The 20,660-nt window shown below is 47.3% G+C and overlaps 1 protein-coding gene across 1 annotated transcript in view; it reads left to right on the forward strand.

Annotated features, from left to right (window-relative positions):
* Positions 1-13,658, forward strand: part of LOC130041786 (F-box only protein 43-like) — a 32,800-nt gene extending 19,142 nt beyond the window's left edge. Inside the window, exons 4-6 of the mRNA XM_056134079.1 lie at positions 2,935-3,037; positions 13,101-13,304; positions 13,410-13,658. Of these exons, the coding sequence (XP_055990054.1) occupies positions 2,935-3,037; positions 13,101-13,304; positions 13,410-13,658 (556 nt within the window). The remainder of the gene's footprint in view (positions 1-2,934; positions 3,038-13,100; positions 13,305-13,409) is intronic.
* The last annotated feature ends 7,002 nt before the right edge of the window (positions 13,659-20,660 follow it).

Consider the following 20,660-nt stretch of genomic DNA (forward strand, 5'->3'; position numbering starts at 1 on the left):
GCAGGGTCAATGAACTGCTGGCTATACTATCACTTGGGCCTCAGAGTTCTTGCTAGTTTTCTGGCTACTCCTTAAATGAACACCCCCCCCCCCGCCCCCACCTAGTACATTCATTGGAGGCTATTGCAGATAATTGTAGGGGCTCAGAGCTGGAGGTCTTCTACCTTCTGACATTTCACCACGAAGAAAGTAAATGCCCAGGAGGGTGAGTCACTTCCTAACAGTCACCCAGGAGAGAGGTGGACCCTCAGACACAGGCCCACAGCTGAGCTCTCTGCTCTCAACCCAGTTTCCTACGCTCTGATTAAGGGTTGGCGTTTTAGAATAAAGATAACTAGGACCCTCTCTGACGGAAGCCAAGTAGGTCCTAAACAGATTAACACACCTCTATGTGGTGTGAGAGTGTCTACCCTTTAAAAAAATGTTCAGATAAAAATGGGAAAAATGAAGAAGAGAGCTGTAATATAGGAGTTTTCTATTTCTATCAGGATTATATCAGGAGATATGAACCAGTTAAAAGTGGGTGCCATACTTGCAAGACCAGTGGTGGGGGGAGCAGCTGGCCCTGGCCATCTCTACAGTGTTAGAACTGGCCAGCTGAGCCCCTTCCAGGTCACGTGAGAACTGGTGCAGAGACACATGATGCGCTGTCCACTTACCCCCTTTAGAGGGTGCTTGCCGCCCCCTAGAAGGTACAGGGAGAGACAGTGGCAGCAGAGCCCGTGGCCTCACAACAACCGACGGTTCCTTTCTACTGTCTGCCATTATTTGCTGCAAATCATTTGTTAATTTTTCATTTCATTTTTTCATTTCATCATCCTGTTAATCGTCGATTGCCTCGAGCAGGCCCCAGTAACGTCTCTTTCATCCTAGCCCTGAGATTATATTCAGGGCTCTTTAGGAGAATGAGACCCATCATTGTTACTGGTATTTGGCATATTTGGTAGGCCACGGGGAGTTTGCCAGACTCTGCCCTGTGGGCAGGCTACATTCGACAGCCTGCAAGTTTGTCCAAAGTAGGAATGAGATAATAAATTTGTTAATTTATTACTCTAAATTTGTTAATTTAGAGTAATAAAAAGACCAGATTAAAACAGTTCATTATATCCTTTCTCACCTTCCACTCCCTCCTCTCCCCTCCCCTCCCTCCCTTCTTTTTTCCCTCCCCTCACCTCCCCTTACCTCCTCTCCCTTCCCCTCTCTCCATCCCCCTCCCCTCTTCTTTCATCCTTCCCCTCCCCTCCCCTCCCACCCCTCCTCATCCCTCCCCTCCCACCCCTCCTCATCCCTTCCCTTCCCTTCCCTTCCCTTCCCTTCCCTTCCCTTCCCTTCCCTTCCCTTCCCTTCCCTTCCCTTCCCTTCCCTTCCCTTCCCTTCCCTGGGTTACCTGTGTGTAAGGTAAGTGCACTACCTGCTCTGCTACCTCTCTGACACCTGAAGATAAATTAATTTTTTTTTTTAATTTTGGGGATGGGGTGGGTGGGAAAGGAACCAAGGTGTGCTGAGAGGCCGGAACCTACTTGCAGAGGTCCAATACTGGGACCAGGGCATCTGCCTCTCCAGGGCTTTCCCAGTGGCCTTGCAGTGCCAGGAGAGGCTCTAGCCCTTTGAGCCATCTCCCAGGCCTCCGAGGAATATGCATAAATAGAGTTTGGTCTCTCAAGCGGTGTTCAGGGGACTGTCAGTGACATTAGGCCAGTAGGGAGCCACCAGGGCCACACCTGGCTTTCTAGGGCTCAAAGTCGGGGACCTTATGGCATGCAAGGCTATGCCCCCTAATGTATCTCTCCAACCCAGTACTAAAGGCCTTCCAGGGAGTGCTCAGAGGGTCTGGTGGTCCCGCCTAGTGATCCTTGGCCAGTCAGGGCAGCTCAGTGCCAGAGTCTGAGGTAACTCAGGGCTAGGGCTCACCCCAGCTGCCCTGGTGGTGCTGGTAACCTCCAGGCTTGCACAGGTGGTGTGTGGGGATTCGAGTAATGCCAGGGATGAACCAGGGTTAGCTATATGCAAGGCATGTCTGTACTCTTGTACTGTTTCTCAACCCTCAAGAAATAATTTTATGTAGCACTATAGCACTGTAGCACTGTTATCCTGTTGTTCATCGGTTTGCTTGAGCAGGCACCAATAACGTCTCCATTAGTCCCTGTCACATGCCAGTGTAGCCCAATGGCATCTGCTTGCTCCAGAAACATGAAGTGAGACTTGATGTTACTGTTTTTGGCATATTGAATACACTACGGGTAGCTTGCTGGAGCAATAGCACAGCGGTAGGGCATTTGCCTTACAAGCGGCCAACATGGCCGACCCGAGTTCGATTCCTCCGCCCCTCTCAGAGAGCCCGGCAAGCTACCGAGAGTATCTCGCCCGCACAGCAGAGCCTGGCAAGCTCCCCGTGACGTATTTGATATGCCAAACACAGTAACAACAAGTCTCATGATGGAGATGTTACTGGGCCCGCTCAAGCAAATCCATGAACAACAGGAGGACCGTGATGGGTAGCTTGCCAGGCTTTGTCGTGTGGGCGGGATACTCTCAGTGGCTTGCCGAGCTCTCCGAGAGGGACGGAAGAATTGAACCTGGGTTGGTCGTGTGCAAGGCAAATGCCCTACCCACTGTGCTATTGCTCCAGAGTAAGTTAAAAAAAATTTGGGGGGGAGGTCATACCCAGCGGTGCTCAGGGCTTTTAGCTCTGCATTCAGAAATTACTCCCTGGTGGTGCTTGGGGAACCATATGGTGTGCTGGGGATTGAACCCTGGTCCGCAGGAGTGCAAGGCAAATGCCCTATCGCTCAGACCCTCATACTTTTAATGTAAGTTTTAAAGTTTAAGTTTACTGTCCAAGTCACTTAAAACAAGTTGCTCTTTGTTATCACATGCAAAATCCTTACTCTTGGGAAAAAAATGTATATATATGGATTGATCTTTTTGTTACAGTGTTTGGAAAGTGAGCAGAAATTGGCGTGATATTATTATTCAAGATAAAAAGGCAAATAGAAGGAGGAAATTTTATATGGCACAACTTAAATTGGATTCTGAGGTAATGTATATAAGTTCTAACATAAGAATGCACATCATTTCTGACACATTTGCACAGCTAGTTAATCATCTCTTAGCACTGGGCAACCTGATTTGAGTTTGAACCTTTATAGGGAGCAACTCAGAGGTTCCTCTTTTTCCAGGACTCCACCTCTATATGCGGTAAAATATCACCAAGGGCTCTAGAGCTTTCGTTTAAGTATGTGTGACATTAGCAGCATTTGAATACCACCAAAACGCTAGCCAGCTTCTTTTCATCGCAGATCTTCTTAGCCATTTTCTCTCCAGATTTTGAGTTGAGGTCTGGGAAAAGAAGAGCTGATACTCGGGGCCCAGGAGGAGGCTCCTCAGAAAACCAGGGTCTCAGCTGAGCCCAGAGGTTGAGTTAGCAGTGAGCCTGGCATGGCAGGGCTGGCGGTAAGCGAATGGGAGCAGTTCACAAGCCTGACCTCCCTGGAGGATTCAAGGAGAGCATCAGGGTCCTCCAAACGTCGAGTGCTGCTTCCTCGAGATTCTTTGTGTGCTCAGCCGAGGAGGCTTGCCTTGTTCAGGACTTTCTTAGGCAAACCCGCTTCCACTCCCTCATTCTTGCTCTAAGAGAGAGTATCCACTGCTCGTGTGCTTCAGTATCATCAGTGAGAGGATTCGTGGCACAGACACAATAGCTGAGTCCAGACTCATGGGCTCCTCCTCCCAGGGAGGTGGGGAGGCTGTGGCCAGTGCAGAGGGGTGGCATGGGGTTTTCTTTGAGACGACCCTGACTCTTGCCTTCTCTGCTCCTGGGCCTCTTCCTGGGAGCTGAACCTCGAGGATCTGAATTGCCTCCTGATCTTTGTCGGGCTGCACTGCTGCAAATGCTAAGGAGAGACTCAAACTTCTGCTTCCACACACACCTATTAGCAAACACTGAGCTCTCTGAGCTCCATTTCATTCTTTTTTTTTTTTTTTTTGGCTATCTGGGTCATGCCCGGCGATGCACAGGGGTTGCTCCTGGCTCTGCACTCAGGAATTACTCCTGGTGGTGCTTAGGGGACCATATGGGATGCTGGGTACCAAACCCAGGTTGGCTGCATGCAAAGCAAATACCCTACCCCACTGTGCTATCACTCCAACCCCTCCATTTCATTCTTTATTATTATTATTATTATTATTTTTCTTTTTGGGTCACACCCAGTGATGCACAGGGGTTGCTTCTGGCTCTGCACTCAGGAATTACTCCTGGCGGTGTTCAGGAGACCTATGGGATGCTGAGAATTGAACCCAGAATTGGCCGTGTGTAAGGCAAACACTGTATCTGCTGTGCCATCGCTCCAGCCCCTCCATTTAATTCTTAACGCATGAGACAGGTGGCTGTGCTCAGCTCTTTGGAATACTCTGGTTGCCCTTTTCTTTCTTTTGGCAGAGGAGGAGTGTTGGCACTTGTCTGAGATGGAACCCAGAACTCCTGCATGCCAAGCATATGCTGCAGCCCTTTGAGCCGTCTGTTACGTGTTTGATCTTGGCACCCTGGCCATCCATCACTTCTTAATCCCTCCCCCGCCCCCCTTTTTAAAAAGCATTTTTAAAACTTGGTTTTGGAAAGTCTTATACTTTTTTCGTCACCTGATTTTTTCCCTTATTTTGATTTGCTTTTAAGATTTATTTTTCAAAGTTAATATAAGCGCACGGTTTAAAAAGAGTCGAATTGGACTTAAGAGGTTTAGAAGAGATCATGGATTCTCCTGCCAAGTCTCTCCCTACACTTTTGTTTGTTTTGGGCATTTCCTGACTCCGGGCTTAGAGGTTACTCCTGGCAGTGCTTGGAGCATCATTATGTAGTGCCAGGGATAGAACCCACTGTGGGTCAGGCACGCACAAAGCAAGTGCCTTAACCCATGTACTATCTCTTGGGTCTTGATTCTTGCCCCATGACGATAATCATTTTTTTTCTTTTTTTTTTATTTATTTTTTTATTTATTTAATCACTGTGGGAAAGGTTACAAAGCTTTCAGGTTTATGTTTCAGTAATGCAAATATCAAACACATTTCCCTTTACCAATACTTATTTTTTACCATGAAGAACCCCAATAAAACCCCACCCCCCACCCCTCCCCGTCCCTGTGAGGCAGATGAATTCTAGTTAACACTCTATCTGCTTTGATTAGATTCATTGTTTCAATAAAAGATTCACCACTATTATTTAGAGTTTACCCCCACCCCCCCCCCCAGATCAGACATGCTGAAAAAGCATTGTGAAGTGATTTGCTTTCTACAGCTGGGTTAAAGAATTAAATGTTGGTTTTGGATTTCTGCTATTTTACCTATTGACCCTGGAAGTATTTCTACTGAAAGTCAGATAGTTAAGAAACTGGTTTCTGTGTTCTGGAGTCTTGGCCGTGCTGGAGAGCCGCTCGCGGGGGGCAACCGGTGGCCTCGGTAGGGCGTGAAGGGCGGAGCGAAACGCCCCCCTTCCCATGAGGTTTTAGTCGCCCCCACACTCCCGGCTCATACCTGCTGTCCACAAGGCACCCATGTGGCCACCATCTTTCTTTCCAGAGAGGAGAGGGCGAATGGGGCAACACCCTTTCCCCTCCGGCAGACTTGATGGGCTGGATCAACGCATAGTCCGTTCACTTTTCTGCTCCAAGCTGCTGGGTTCTGCATTAAGTCCTTGTGCTTCTGGGGCCATGGCCGTGCTGGAGAGCCGCTCGCGGGGGGCGACTTGTGGCCTCGGTAGGGCGTGAAGGACGGACCAGAACGCCCCCCGACCCATGAGGTTTTAGTCACCCCCACTCCCCCGGCTCATACCTGCTGTCCACAAGGCTCCCATGTGGCCGCCATCTTTCTTTCCAGAGAGGAGAGGGCGAATGGGGCAACACCCTTCCCCCTCCGGCAGACTTGATGGCCTGGGTCAACGCATAGTCCGTTCACTTTTCTGCTCCAAGCTGCTGGGTTCTGCATTAAGTCCTTGTGCTTCTGGGGCCGTGGCTGTGCTGGAGAGCCGCTCATGGGGGGCAACTGGTGACCTCGGTAGGGCGTGAAGGCCGGACCGGAACGCCCCCCTTCCCATGAGGTTTTAGTCGCCCCCACACTCCCGGCTCATACCTGCTGTCCACAAGGCTCCCATGTGGCCGCCATCTTTCTTTCCAGAGAGGGGAGGGCGAATGGGGCAACACCCTTTCCCCTCCGGCAGACTTGATGGCCTGGGTCAACGCATAGTCCATTCACTTTTCTGCTCCAAGCTGCTGGGTTCTGCATTAAGTCCTTGTGCTTCTGGGGCCGTGGCTGTGCTGGAGAGCCGCTCGTGGGGGGTGACTGGTGACCTCGGTAGGGCGTGAAGGACGGACCGGAACGCCCCCCTTCCCATGAGGTTTTAGTCGCCCCCACACCCCCGGCTCATACCTGCTGTCCACAAGGCTCCCATGTGGCCGCCATCTTTCTTTCCAGAGGGAGGAGGGCGGAAGGGAGCAACACCCTTTCCCCTCTGGGCAGAAATGATTGCCTGGATTAACGCATAGTCCTTTCACTTTTCTGCTCCAAGCTGCTGGGTTCTGCATTAAGCCCTTGTGCTTCTGGGGCTGTGGCCGTGCTGGAGAGCCGCTCGTGGGGGGCAACTGGTGACCTCGGTAGGGCGTGAAGGACGGACCGGAACGCCCCCCTTCCCATGAGGTTTTAGTCGCCCCCACACTCCCGGCTCATACCTGCTGTCCACAAGGCTCCCATGTGGCCGCCATCTTTCTTTCCAGAGAGGAGAGGGCGAATGGGGCAACACCCTTTCCCCTCCGGCAGACTTGATGGCCTGGGTCAACGCATAGTCCATTCACTTTTCTGCTCCAAGCTGCTGGGTTCTGCATTAAGTCCTTGTGCTTCTGGGGCCGTGGCTGAGCTGGAGAGCCGCTTGTGGGGGGTGACTGGTGACCTCGGTAGGGCGTGAAGGACGGACCGGAACGCCCCCCTTCCCATGAGGTTTTAGTCGCCCCCACATCCCCGGCTCATACCTGCTGTCCGCAAGGCTCCCATGTGGCCACCATCTTTCTTTCCAGAGGGAGGAGGGCGGAAGGGAGCAACACCCTTTCCCCTCTGGGCAGACTTGATGGCCTGGATTAACGCATAGTCCTTTCACTTTTCTGCTCCAAGCTGCTGGGTTCTGCATTAAGCCCTTGTGCTTCTGGGGCTGTGGCCGTGCTGGAGAACCGCTCGTGGGGGGCAGCTGGTGACCTCGGTAGGGCGTGAAGGACGGACCAGAACGCCCCCCTTCCCATGAGGTTTTAGTCGCCCCCACACCCCCGGCTCATACCTGCTGTCCACAAGGCTCCCATGTGGCCGCCATCCTTCTTTCCAGAGAAGAGAGGGCGAATGGGGCAACACCCTTTCCCCTCCGGCAGACTTGATGGCCTGGATTAACGCATAGTCCTTTCACTTTTCTGCTCTAAGCTGCTGGGTTCTGCATTAAGTCCTTGTGTTTCTGGGGCTGTGGCCGTGCTCCAAACTTAACTCTGACTTTCAGGGAGAAAGATTGGGTGGTTTACTTCTTATTGATCACTTTGTATATAGATGTCGCGCGGCCGCGTAAGCGGCCGCACGGTTTTGAGAAAAAGTCCTCGTTCCCGCATACTCGAGCTGTGTTTGTAGAGGCTTCTGGTCACCGGGGTTCCATCTGGGGGAGGTGGGATGCGGCACCTACTCCATCTGGAACTTGCGGGTGATCTTTTTGGAACCTGTTTTTTCTTTTTTCTTTTTCCTCCGGGATCCCGCACCCTCCATGTGTTTTTTCTCTTATGCTGAACGCTTCCCGATAATCATTTTTAACTCCTAGTTTCTTCTGCTCTGTAGCCTTCTAACTAGCATGACTTGACTGCCATTATTCTATTTTTTCAGTTGAGGGTCTGGATTACTTCCCTGGCCTCTCACCACCACTTCTCTGCCCTCCCGCACCCCCCCTACCCCCCAATCTGAATTCCTTTTCCTTTCTCACGTCTTCTGTAGATAAGTACCTGCTCAGTCAGTCGGGATGAATCAGAATTAGGTGCGGTCATGGAACTTCTTACTAAGATTGTTGTGACCTTTTGAGACTGAAATGTGTAGTGCATTATGATAAACTGTTTATTGATGTGACTTTTCCCCCCAGAGTTAATGACTGTCCAGTTTCTTTCCTTTTTCCCTTTTCTTCTCTGCTTAGTATTTCCCTACACAGATCCCCGATTCAGCTACTAATCCATCAGAACTGAGCATCTCCGCTGTGTAAGTCCAGTCACCGTATCTTGATGGTTAATTTGGTTACTGCTCTACCCCAGGCACATCCTTTCTGTTGCCCTTTGGCCTCCTTTTCCAGAATTGATTGGTGGCTTTCTGCTGAACTGTCCTCTCGCATTATCAGCCCAAGCAGGAGAATGCTGGTTTCTGGGTGGCTTCCTCTCGCTTGCTGAGCATTGGATGCGCCTGTAGTTATAGGATGCTTTTGTCAGAAACTTAAAGGCACCGGCAGCCCCCTGCAGCAGAAAGTTTTCTGAGCGTGAACAGGATAGTGGCAATAGACCGCCTTCTCCTTTGAACTTCTCAGCATCCCCGCAAGCCCGGGGATGATGCCTGCAAGGCGCAGCTCACTCACTTGCCAGTGCTCTCTGGGAGCACCAGGAGAGGTGAGGACTGAGTTTGGAGACATCTGGTCCTGGTGAGCATGTCCCTTTGTTGACTGCTTTGCTGCATAGAGAGGGAGTGGGAGAGGAAGGAAAGAAAGGAAGAAGGGAGGGAGCGAGAAAGGGAGGGAAAGAGAAGAAGAGAGAGAGGCAGGAAGAAAGGAAAGGAGGAAGAGAGAGGGAGGAAGGAAGGGGGAAAGGAAATAGAGGGAGGGAGGGAGGGAAGGAAAGAGAGAGAAAAAGTAAAATATTTCCACCTGGCACCTGTAGGTATTGTTCAATGGACGATAGTCTCACCTGTGGCCAGCGTTTGCTTCGGTAACATGTTTAATTATTGTTTGTTTTTGGACCACAGCTGACTCTGTGCTCGGGGCTACTCCTAGCTCCTTCTTGGGTGGGGGAGGGGGTGTTTCTCTCTCAGGAGTGTTTAGAGGACGACATGGTGTTGGGGATTGAACCCAGGCTCCCCGCGTGCACAGTGCACTCAGCCCTTGGAGCCAGTTCTCTGCCCAACACCATACCTTGCTGATTAATGTTGGGGTGCATTCTTATCAGCGTGTTCCCAGCTACATTGAAATTCAGTGGAAATTTTTTTAGTGTATTCTTAGACTATACGCTGAGAGTGTAGGTTGCAAGTCATTCATGCAGATGTACTGAGTCCCTACATATACTATCAAAAAGTAATATGCATTTATTGTTTTATGCATGTTATATTAATTGCATGATTTTTTAAAATAGCCAGCTAGCCTTACTTTTAATGGTTATTCTAGCATTTCTTTTTGTCTTGGCCATACCCAGAAATGCTCAAGGGTTACTACTGGCTCTGCACTCAGGAATCACTCCTGACCGTGTTCAGGGGACCATATGGGATGCTGGGGATCGAACCCAGTTGGTTGCATGCAAGGCAAATGCCCTACCTGCTGTGCTATTGCTCCAGCCTTGGTTATTCTATAATTTCTCTTTGTTAGTTCATTTTTGGGCCACATTAGGTGATACTCAGGGTTTAATCCTAGCTCTTGGTAGGGCACAGAGTACCTTATGTGGTGCTGAGGGTTGAACCCAGGTCAGCTTCATACAAGTCAGTTGCTTTACCCATTATTCTCTCTCTCTCTCTCTGGCACGTTATTTTATAATTTCTCTCACCAATAGGAGCTAATTGGGACAAAAGGAAGATTGTCAGAGAGAAGAATCCACAATTATAATTGGAGCCATAAGAAAATTCACCCACAGAATACTTTTGTTTGCCATACCTGGGTGTGCTCATGGGTTATCCCTGGCTCCTGTTTCAGGATGACTCCTGGTGGTGCTGGGGGGACCCTATGCAGTGCCAGGAACTGAGACAGAAATGCTTGTGTGCAAGTCAAACATCTAAGCCCTTGTGCTGTCTCTCTGGCCCTCACCCACAGGACATTTGATTTAGAAAGGTGTTTGGTTTTTATAAAATTGTACTTTTGGGACTGGAGAGATAGTACAGCAGATAGGGAGTTTGCTTTGCATGTGACTGACTGGGTTTGATCCAACACTCATTTGGATCCCCTGAGTCCTACCAGGAGTGATTCTTGGGTACAGAGTCAGGAATAAGCCCTCAACACTGCCGAGTGTGTCCATAAAACCAAAACCAAGACAGAAACTTACTTTTCTCTCCTCCATAGCTGACCTTAACAAAACAGAAGACTAGGAGATTTACTCATTGAAAATAATTCTTGGAAAAATATTTGAATATGAGAAAATCCAATTTATATATATGTATATACATATTTTAAATATCAAAGTATCAAAGAAAAAAGTATAAAGGATATCAAAGTATCAAAGAAAAAAGTATAAAGGTTATTTAAACCCCTACACTCCCAAATGAATCAACAATTTTAAAATTATGGGGCAGGAGTGATAGTACGGTGGGTAGGTAGGGTGTTTGCCTTGCATATGACTGGTGATTTGGGACTGTGGGAGCAAGTGGCTGCCAGGAGCTCTACTTGGGCGGGCACTAGGCTGACCTGCCCCCTTTCTATGTACCCTGGTCTATTCAGCCTTGCATGGGTCCAAGATTCACTGTGGCTTTTGATCTCTTTCAAGATTTATTTATGGGTCTCGAAAGCAAGACCAATAAAGATCTTGTATAGCAGAGCCAGAGGTGGTTTGTGGGCATGGCTCTCCAATACTTAACTTTTGGTGGTTTAATTCTCGGGAAACTTGGTCCTGAGTTGCTGGAGTCTGGCCAGAGGCACAGTGGCGAATTTTGGGGTATCAGGATGCCTGGCAGCACCATCAGGCTGCTGATGCACTCGCCCTGTGGGTTCAGGTTGACCTGGCGATGCCACGTCCCCGGGGTCCCAGTGGCATCAGCAGCAGTGCCCCGGGCAGGGACCAGGACTACAGCCAGGCTGCTTTGGACTGGCCATAGACACCAGTCCATCAGAGCCTGAGCAGGGGGCACACACCCATTCTGGGCCTCCAGACAGTTGGTGCTCAAGGAGTTTTTCCTTCTTAATATGCTGTGGGCCGTGTGGACTGGTCCAGGGAAGAAAGAGTGGCTAATTGCTGTGGCCCCCTGGTTGGGAGCTGGGGCACCCCCCTCAATTCTGGGACCTGCGTCCTACAGCGGTGCTGAGTTGGACCCGAAGTAACCTATTCAGACACGTCCAAACTCTGCCGCCGCCCATAGAGCAGACAGCTGTGGAGGCTCTGCCCACGGGCGGCCATGTGGCCACCATCCCCATGAGTACCTCCAGCCGGTGTTTGTGGGCGGGTGACTGGCCAGTTTTATTTACTGTCACTCTCCCCAAGACAGAATATCCAAGGGGCACCCACATTCACGCACACAGACATTTCATGATCCCGTCGGCAGTTCAGAGCATTGTGAGCATCCTCTGCCAGTTCTGGTGCTTTCCACTGCACTGCCTCATTTTGGCAGGAACCTCTGAAGTGGTTTTTATTTATTTATTTATTTATTTTGGGGGGAAAGGGTCACACCCTGCAATACTCAGGAATCACTCCTGGTGTTGCTTGGGGGGACCCACGGGATGCCAAGAATTGAACCCGGATGAGCTTGTGTGCAAGGCTGTGAAGTTGTTTTTATTTTTATTATTATTTTTTTTATTTCTAAACTTTTTAATTTCTTTTGTTTCAATTACATCTTAACGAGCATCACACAAAAAATAATCTTATCACAATCCAGCGGTTAGTCACTGTCACTGTCCCTGTCCTCCCATTGTTCATTGACCTGCTCCAGCAGGCCCAGTAATATCTCCATTGTGACACTTGTTATTGTGTTTGGCACATTGAACACACCACGGGGAGCTCGCCAGGCCTTACCGTGCAGGCTGAATACTCTTGGTAGCTTGCCAGGCTCTCCGAGAGGGGTGGAGGAATGAAACCTGAGTTGACTATCCTGGCCGTGTGCAAGGCAAACGCCCTACGAGCTGTGCTATCTATCCAGCCCCCAGCAACTATATTCTTCCAAATATAGTTACAAAGCAGGTTTCTTTGTTTCAAAATTACTGGAAAGTGTAATAGATAATACCTTTTGTTCTCTATATGATATCAGAGAGTAAGTCAAACTTTATGTAAGAGAGTATTTTATATCAGAGAGTAAGTAGCGATTATCATAAGAGAATAGCTATTATTGCTCCAATTTTCCTGAAAAAGAAATTTAGCTTCAAATAAAAATAAAAACCTTGCCTATGATAAGAGAATGGACAATGGATTTTAGCAGGATTGAAGCTAAATATTCCAGCTAACCCAAGTACTGAATCATTATGGTCTATTACATATCAAAAACTAAGAATGAACACAACTACATGCAAGTTTCTTGATTATTCTGTGGTAACACACTTTCTTTGGCCAGTCTTCATTGTTTTGTGTTCCCACAAGTTTCTTTTGTTAATTTTTATTTATATATTGTTTATTTATTTTAGTAAAGCCTGGCAAGCTACCCATGATGCACTCAACATGCCAAACACAACAACAATAAGTGAAGTTGTTTTTAAAGGTTAGACTCAAATGACCATTTCTATGTATCTTTGGATTTGCCATGTGAGATGAGACAGCAGAATGCTTCTAAAAAGGAGTGACTGCACTGCACTGCACTGCACTGCCCTCTTGTTGTTCATCGATTTGCTCGAGTGGGCACCAGTAACATCTCCATTGTGAGACTTGTTGTTACTGTTTTTGGCATATGGAATACACCACGGGTAGCTTGCCAGGCTCTGCCGTGAGGGCGGATACTCTTGGTAGCTTGCTGTGCTCTCTAAGAGAGAAGGAGGAATCAAACCCGGGTCAGCCGTGTGCTAGGCAAATGCCCTAACCACTGTGTGATCGCTCCACCCCTCCCCACCAAAAAAAGGAGTGATAAGGGAAGAAAATTCGAGAGACTTAGAATTCTGGCACTTCGGGCAGTGGGTAAGCCTTGGTAAGCTGAACTGGGGTGCTGACCGTTTGTCTTTTACGCAGGAGGCTATACTGAATGTCCAGGATGCTGGCACTCGGCTCCAGCTTTTAAATCGTCCCGCTTTAAGATCTGTGCAAGCCCAGGCTCGGACCCCCAGTTCTCAGAGAGAGCAAGTCCCAACAGTCTCTCCCTGGGGGGAAGTTCTGAGCTCAGGGGCCGGTGGCTCTGCAACCCGTTTACACAGCAAACAGGAGGAGTACATGAAGGTGAGTTGTCCTGGCTCTGAACAGTAAGCCTGTCCCCAATGGCGAGAAAGCGGCATTTTTCTCTCAGGAAAACGGAAAATTCAGTGTTGTCTGCTTCCCTTGCAGGTGGCCAAAACCCTTTTTGTTGATGAAGCGTTAAAACCTTGCCCGAGGTGTCACTCTCCAGCCAAGTACCAGCCTTACCAGAATAGGGGCTTGTGCAGCCGTGCCGCCTGCAGCTTTGACTTTTGTGTGTTGTGTTTGTGCGACTACCATGGGGCCGAAGAGTGCAGGAGAGCAGCAGCCAAGGCCAAAAGCAGAAAGGATGCTCTCCCCGGAAGTGTGCAGAGCAAGCAGAATTTAAAACGCCTCTGAAGACCTCATGCCCCAAAGCCCTGTTTTGTTTGCCTGACTTACGATTATGAATATTTCGAAACCCTGCGAGTAATCCCGCTAATGACAGATAGTGATTCTTTAGTACTTTGTATATATTATGCTCCATGCTATGGTATGTTTTCTTTAAAATACGAAGTTTTGAAAATTATTTATTTTACTATGTCGCTCTTAACTATTTTAATGAATTTGTTTTAAAATAAAGCATTTCCACTGTTGCATACATTTGACTGTTTCATGTAACATTCACAAATCTGTGCACATTTCAGCACCGTGTGTTGAAATGTTCTTCAAATTCCATTTTTAAAAAATAGTTTTCCAAATAATATTTTAAAATTTGAACCCGAGACAGATTGTCTCACAAATTTGGAAAATAAGTATTTGAAATGAAATACAAATAAAATGTTTTTAGAAGCTCTATGAAACATACTCTTTAATTTCAATCTTTCTCTTAATTTTATATCCCATTCACACAAACTTCTGATGAAACGACACCTAACATTGGTAACTAGGAAGCTATAAAAGATGAGATGAATGTGCCTCCTCATGTTAGTTAATAAACCCTTCGAAACCACGTTTCATACAGGTAGTTTTAAAAATTCCAGAACTCTTTTCTTTTATATGTATATTTATTTATTTATTTTTAATTAGTGAAACACCATGAGGTACAGTTGTAGACTTACAAACTTTTGTGCTTGGGTTTCAGTTGTACAACGATCGAGTACCCATCCCTCCACCAGTGCCCATTTCCCACCACCACGGATCCCAGTATCCCTCCCACCCCCATCCCCCCCATCCCACCCTGCCTCTGTGGCAGGCCATTCTCTTTTGTTCTCTCTTATTGGGTGTTGTAGTTTGCAATAGAGGTATTGAGTAGCCATCATGTTCGGTATATAGTCTACTTTCAGCACGTATCTCGCATCCCGAGCGAGTCCTCCAAACATCCTTTACTTGCTGTTCCCTTCTCTATCTGAGCTGCCTTTTCCCCCAGCATGTGCTGCTGTCTTCCAAGTCGTGGAGCAGGCCTCCTGGTACTTATCTCAACTATTCTTGGGTGTTCAACTCCCATTCTGTTACTTTGTATTCCCCAGATGAGTGCAGTCTTTCTATGTCTGTCCCTCTCTTTCTGGCTCATTTCACTTAGCATGGTACTTTCCATGTAGAACCACTTGTATGTAAATTTCATGACTTAATCTTTTCTAACAGCTACATAGTATTCCACTGTGTAGATGAAACCAAAGTTTCTTTAACCAGTCATCTGTTCTTGAGCACTTGGGTTTTTTCCAAATTTTGGCTATTGTGAACATGCAGCAATGAACATAGAAGTGCAGATGTCATTTCAACTGTACTTTTTTGCCTCTTTGGGATATATTCCCAGGAGTGGTATTGCTGGGTCAAATGGGAGCTCAATTTCTAATTTTTTGGGAATCATCCATACTGTTTTCCAAAAGGGCTGAACCAGTCGGCATTCCCACCAGCAGTGAAGGAAGGTCCCTTTCTCACCACATCCGCGCCAAACACCGGTTGCTTTTGCTCTTTTGGATGTGGGCTAGTCTCTGTGGTGTGAGATGATATTTCATTGTTGTTTTGATCTGCATCTCCCTGATGATTAGTGATGTAGAGCATTTTCTCCTTTGTCTTTTTGCCATTCAGATTTCTTCTTTGTCCAGAACTGTTAAGTCACAGATTTTATTTACTTAATTTGGCTTGGATATCAGTATTCTAACAAATTTGAGCTGGATGGAAAGATATGCTTTTTATAATAAGGAGGTTTCTTATAATGTATCACTGTCACTGTCCTCCCGTTGTTCATCGATTTGCTCGAGCGGGCCAAGTAACGTCTCCATTGGAGACTTTGTTGTTACTGTGTTTGGCATATCGAATATGTCACGGGTAGCTTGCCAGGCTCTGCTGTGCGGGCGAGATACTCTCAGTAGCTTGCCGGGCTCTCTGAGAGGGGCGGAGGAATCGAACTCGGGTCGGCCATGTTGGCTGCGTGCAAGGCAAACGCCCTACTGCTGTGCTATCGCTCCAGCCCTAATATAATGTACAAATTTCAAAAAAATGATTTAAGGTTACATGTTTCATTAATAAAACAATAGCAAGGAGGAGGCAAATTCTACCATTGAGTAAGTTCCTAAAACCAGGGGAAGATCTGAGAATAGTTTTATTAATTTCTTTGATTTTAAGTAACTTGTATGTCAGTGTCTATACTACAAATACAAAATTTAAATGTCGCTCTTTTTTGTTTTCTTTTGGTTTTGGTTTTTAGGCAACATCGCTGGTTCTCAGGGGTTACTCCTTGCTCTGCAACAGGGAACACTGCTGGCAGGCTCAGGGGATCAAATAGGGTGCCAGAGATCAAATCCTGGTTTGCTGCATGCAAACACCCTGCCTTCTGTATTATTCATTAAATGTAGCTCTTAAGTGTAGCTTTTTAATATTATTTTAATAAGACAACTTTAATATGTGAGTTAAGTATAGGTCTATTTAGAAAAAAGCTTCCTTAAATTTTAGTTTGTCATTTAACTTACAAAAAGTTTTTCTTAACTGCTATATATTATAAAATCATTGCTCCATATGGCTTAAATCCTTACACTACTTTATTAGGTTCTAACAAAATCCTAATGAAGTCAGAAAGATTTAAAAAATTGAATTTCTGCTGTTAACAGTACATGGAGGAGATTTCTGAGATTAAAGGTAGAAAAACATGAATTTCACAGAGTGAAATAGAACATTAACACACTAATGGGTGGGGCAACGCAGGAAGACAGATGTGATAGATTGGGTAGACCAGTAGTCAATGGCTTTCAGGGGCGAAAAAGGAAAAGAAACTTCTTTCTGTTTTTGCTCTTCTGCCTAAAATAGTAAATTTCAGTAAATAATATACTTCTGACAATAGTAAATGTAGGAAGAAGAATGCTAATTCCAGCTCATTGAGGTCTTGAACTTGCCTTAGGACCATTGTTCCTTTTTTGTCATTAGGTTAGGCTTATACTCTGCCTCAGGAGGGTTTCCTATGCCTATTTCCTCTTTGGAAATAAATGGCCAAAAATCTGTGCTAGTTAAATAAAGAGAAACTATACTTAGAAATAGCTGATACATAAGGTTGGAGCGAATAGGACAGCAGGTGGGGAGTTTGGCTTGCACTTGGTTGACTGGGTCTATCCCCAGCATCCTTTGTGGGCCCCCAAGCACCGCCAGGAGTGATTGCTGAGTGCAGAGCTGGGAGTCACCCCTTAGCATTGCCAGGTGTGGCCAAAAAACAAATAACTCTTTCTTTCTTTCTTCCTTCCTTCCTTCCTTCCTTCCTTCCTTCCTTCCTTCCTTCCTTCCTTTTCTTTCTTTCTATCACACCAGAAATTTTCAGGGATTGCTCTTGGCTCTGCACTCAGGAATCATTACTGGTGGTGCTCAGGGGACCATATAGCATGCCGGGGGATCCAATCCAGGTCAGCCGCATGCAAGGAAAATGCCCTGCCGGCTGTACACTCACTCTGCGCTCTGGCCCCATTAGCATGGATTTTCAAAATCTGATCTTGGGCACTGACATTAAGTTTTCTAAGGTATCTTTATTTTAAATTCTCTCTCTCTCTCTATATATATATCATGGTCACGGTCCTCCCGTTGTTCATCGATTTGCTCGAGCAGGCCCAGTAACATCTGCTTCATGAGACTTAGCACAGCGGTAGGGCCTTGCACGCAGCTGGTCTGGCCGAGTTGGGTTCGATTCCTCCGCCCATCTCGGAGAACCCGGCAAGCTACCGAGAGTATCTCGCCTGCACGCCAAAGACTGGCAAGCTACCCGTGGCGTATTGAATATGCCAAACACAGTAACAACAAATCTCTCTATAATATTATTTTTCTGGGCTGGAGCGATAGCGTAGTGTGTAGGGTGTTTGCCTTACAAACGACCAACATGGCCGACCCGAGTTTGATTCCTCCGTCTCTCTTGGAGAGTCCGACAAGCTTACTGAGAGTATGTTGCGCGCAAGGTAAAGCCTGGCAAGCTCCCTGTGGTGTGTTCGATATGCCAAACACAGTAACAATTGTCACAATGGAGACGTTACTGGGCCCACTCGAGCAAATCGATGAACAACGGGAGGACAGTGACAGATTATTTTTCTAGAGAAAATATATATATTATTTTTCTAGAGAAAATAGTTTTATATACATGTATAGTTTTTTTTAAAGGAAGAGGTCTGGATGGAGTGAAAAGACAATGGACAGGGCATTTGCCATGCACATGACCCCAGGTTCTATCTCTGGCACTCCACATGGTCCTCCAAGCACACTGGGAGTGATCCCTGAGCACAGAGCCAGGAGCAAGCCCTGAGCACTGCCAGTGTGGCCTAACCACTCCTCCCTCAACCCATTATTTTAAAAAAAAGTCTTTTTTTTTTGAAAGGAAAAGGCCAGGGACATAGCGCAGTGGTTGCATGCAGGATTCAGTTTGATTTCCACGGCTTCCCGGAGCGTTGCTGAGTGTAGCCAGGGAGGCCCCAGAGTAGTGCTGGGGTGACCCCTTAATCTCTGGCACTGCAGGGCCGCCAAGAGTCCCCGCGGGGCCTCCTGAGCCCGCCTTGGGAGCCTGCGCACGGAAATGCCCCTAATTCCCAGTCCCTCTGCAGGCATCTGCCCTGGGTTTTGCCCCGCTGCAGCGCCCGCCGTCCGCCAGGGGGAACCAGAGACCCGTGCTTGGAGCTTTGTGGTCTCGGTCCGCCCTGCACCCGCCTCGTGACCCTGCTTGGAGCTTTTATATATTTGATGGTGATGTGCTGTGACACTGCCAGATAGGGGAAACGTTCCCTGGCTTCATTTCTAGAATGTCTATAGAATAAACTGTGGTAATAGCTATTACTCGGAGTCGGTAATTAAAATATTTGAGCTGGCCTGCAGGGGCTGTTTTCTGGGATGACTTTGAACCGGGCCCCTGGGTGGCCACCCAGCCTGTGCCTTGGCCATCTGTGTTTACTCGCCCAAGGGCTCTGCCCTCCTGGCTGCCCGCTGCCCACCGCAGGCCGGGGAGGCGTGCAAAGCAGCGGAAAAAGGAGGTGAGCACTAGCTTGTAGGGCTCCCGCTATGCACCCCCTCTCGCCCCCCTCCCAGGAAGGTGATGCAGAGTTAGGTCTTTCCAAGTAAATGCCTCCTTCCGGGTCTCTCTGCTGCTACGTGTTCCTTCCATCTGAATCTGTCCTAAATGTCCCTTGCCAGCTAATTTGCACTAAAATGTGGCTTCAATTATGTTGCACCCTATTTAAGATGCAGTTGCATTTAGGATCCCCTTAAGACTCCTTCCTCCCATCTCTACCTACATTCCAACCTGCATCTTGGCTCTGACCAGATGAGGTTTCTGTTTCCTAGGCTTCCCTGCGCTTTCTCCTTCAGCTAAACCCACCAAATCCACAAATCCCCAGTTTCTTTCCATGAGTTCTTTCTCATCTCTCCAACAGGATGGAATATATTTCTTTTCCTTTTTTTTTTTGCCTTTTCTTTTTGTCACACCCAGCAATGCTCAGGGGTTACTCCTGGCTCAGGAATTATTCCTGGCAGTGTATGGGTGGACAATACAGGACACTGAGATACCAGGAATTAAACCTGGATCGGCCGCATGCAAGGAAAACGCCCTGCTCACTGTGCTATCACTCTGGCACCCAGGATGGAATATTTTTACCTTCTTTCAGTCTGCTGTTTTGCTCTTTCTTGCTCTTTCTGGTCTTCTACCATTAGCAATTTCCTTGGGGGGTAGACCAGTTCTCCTCATCTCTCTGCCTCCGGATGCCCAGAGAGTCTGATGGACAGCAAATATTAGCTGAGTTGGCTGAATGTCTGATCCCCATGCACTGTGAACAGTAAAATGAGTGATTGGAGCAAAATTTCAAATATGGGGGCCAAGAGATAGGGCAGTAATTGGGCACTTGCCTTGATTGCAGCAAACCTGGGTTTGATCTCCTGCACCCCACATTGTCTCCTGAGAACCAAACTAGGAGTGACCCCTGAGCACAGAACCAGGACCAAGCCCCGAGCATGTTGGGTATGGCCTAAACCACCCCCTTCCACAAAATTATGTTTATACATATACATGCATTAGGTGTTTAGGGAAAAGGGGATTTGCACTATGGATCACTTTATGATTAACTGTCTAGAATACATTCACAGGGTGGAGCGATAGCACAGCGGGTAGGGCGTTTCACATGGCTGACCCAGGTTCGATTCCTCCATCCCTCTCAGCTGAGAGTATCCCTCCCACACAGTAGAGCCTGGAAAGCTACCTGTGATGTATTCGATATGCCAAAAACAGTAACAACAAGTATCACAATGGAAACGTTACTGGTGCCCACTCAAGCAAATCAATGAACAATGGAGGACAGTACTACAGTGCTGCAGAATACATTCACATAGAAAGTAAGGAATAGGGTAAACTTTTACATGCTAGGATGACACCAGTGTTTATATTGTTGTGTGTTGGTATTCCAAAGAGTCAAATTTATGCTCAACACATTTCTTTTGACTTAAACTCATTTCTGGGGCTGCAGAGAAAGGCCAAAAGATGGGAACACTCACTTGCATGCAGGAGGCTGGGTTTGGATCCCCAGTACTACCAGTCACCTGAGCACAGAACTGGGAGTGACCCTGAGCATTGATGGGGTGAGGAGGTGCTAAGAATACTAAAATAAATTAAGTTTTCAGTATATTACTTTTTAATTTTTTTCCAGAATTTTATTAAAGCACTGTGATAAATCAATTTTTTTTAATTCTTTTTTTAAAAATTTTTATTAGTGAAACACCATGAGGTACAGTTGTCAACTTACAAATTTTTGTGCTTGGATTTCGGTCATACCATGATCAAATACCCATCCCTCCACCAGTGCCCATTTTCCACCACCAAGGATAATATCCCTCCCCCCATTCCCCCCATCCCCCCCTGACACTGTGGCAGGGCATTTCCTTTTGTTTTCTCTCTCCTTTTGGGTGTTGTGATCA

The sequence above is a fragment of the Sorex fumeus genome, unplaced genomic scaffold, assembly GCF_029834395.1.
Source record: "Sorex fumeus unplaced genomic scaffold, SorFum_2.1 ptg000002l, whole genome shotgun sequence".
Classification (NCBI taxonomy): domain Eukaryota; kingdom Metazoa; phylum Chordata; class Mammalia; order Eulipotyphla; family Soricidae; genus Sorex; species Sorex fumeus.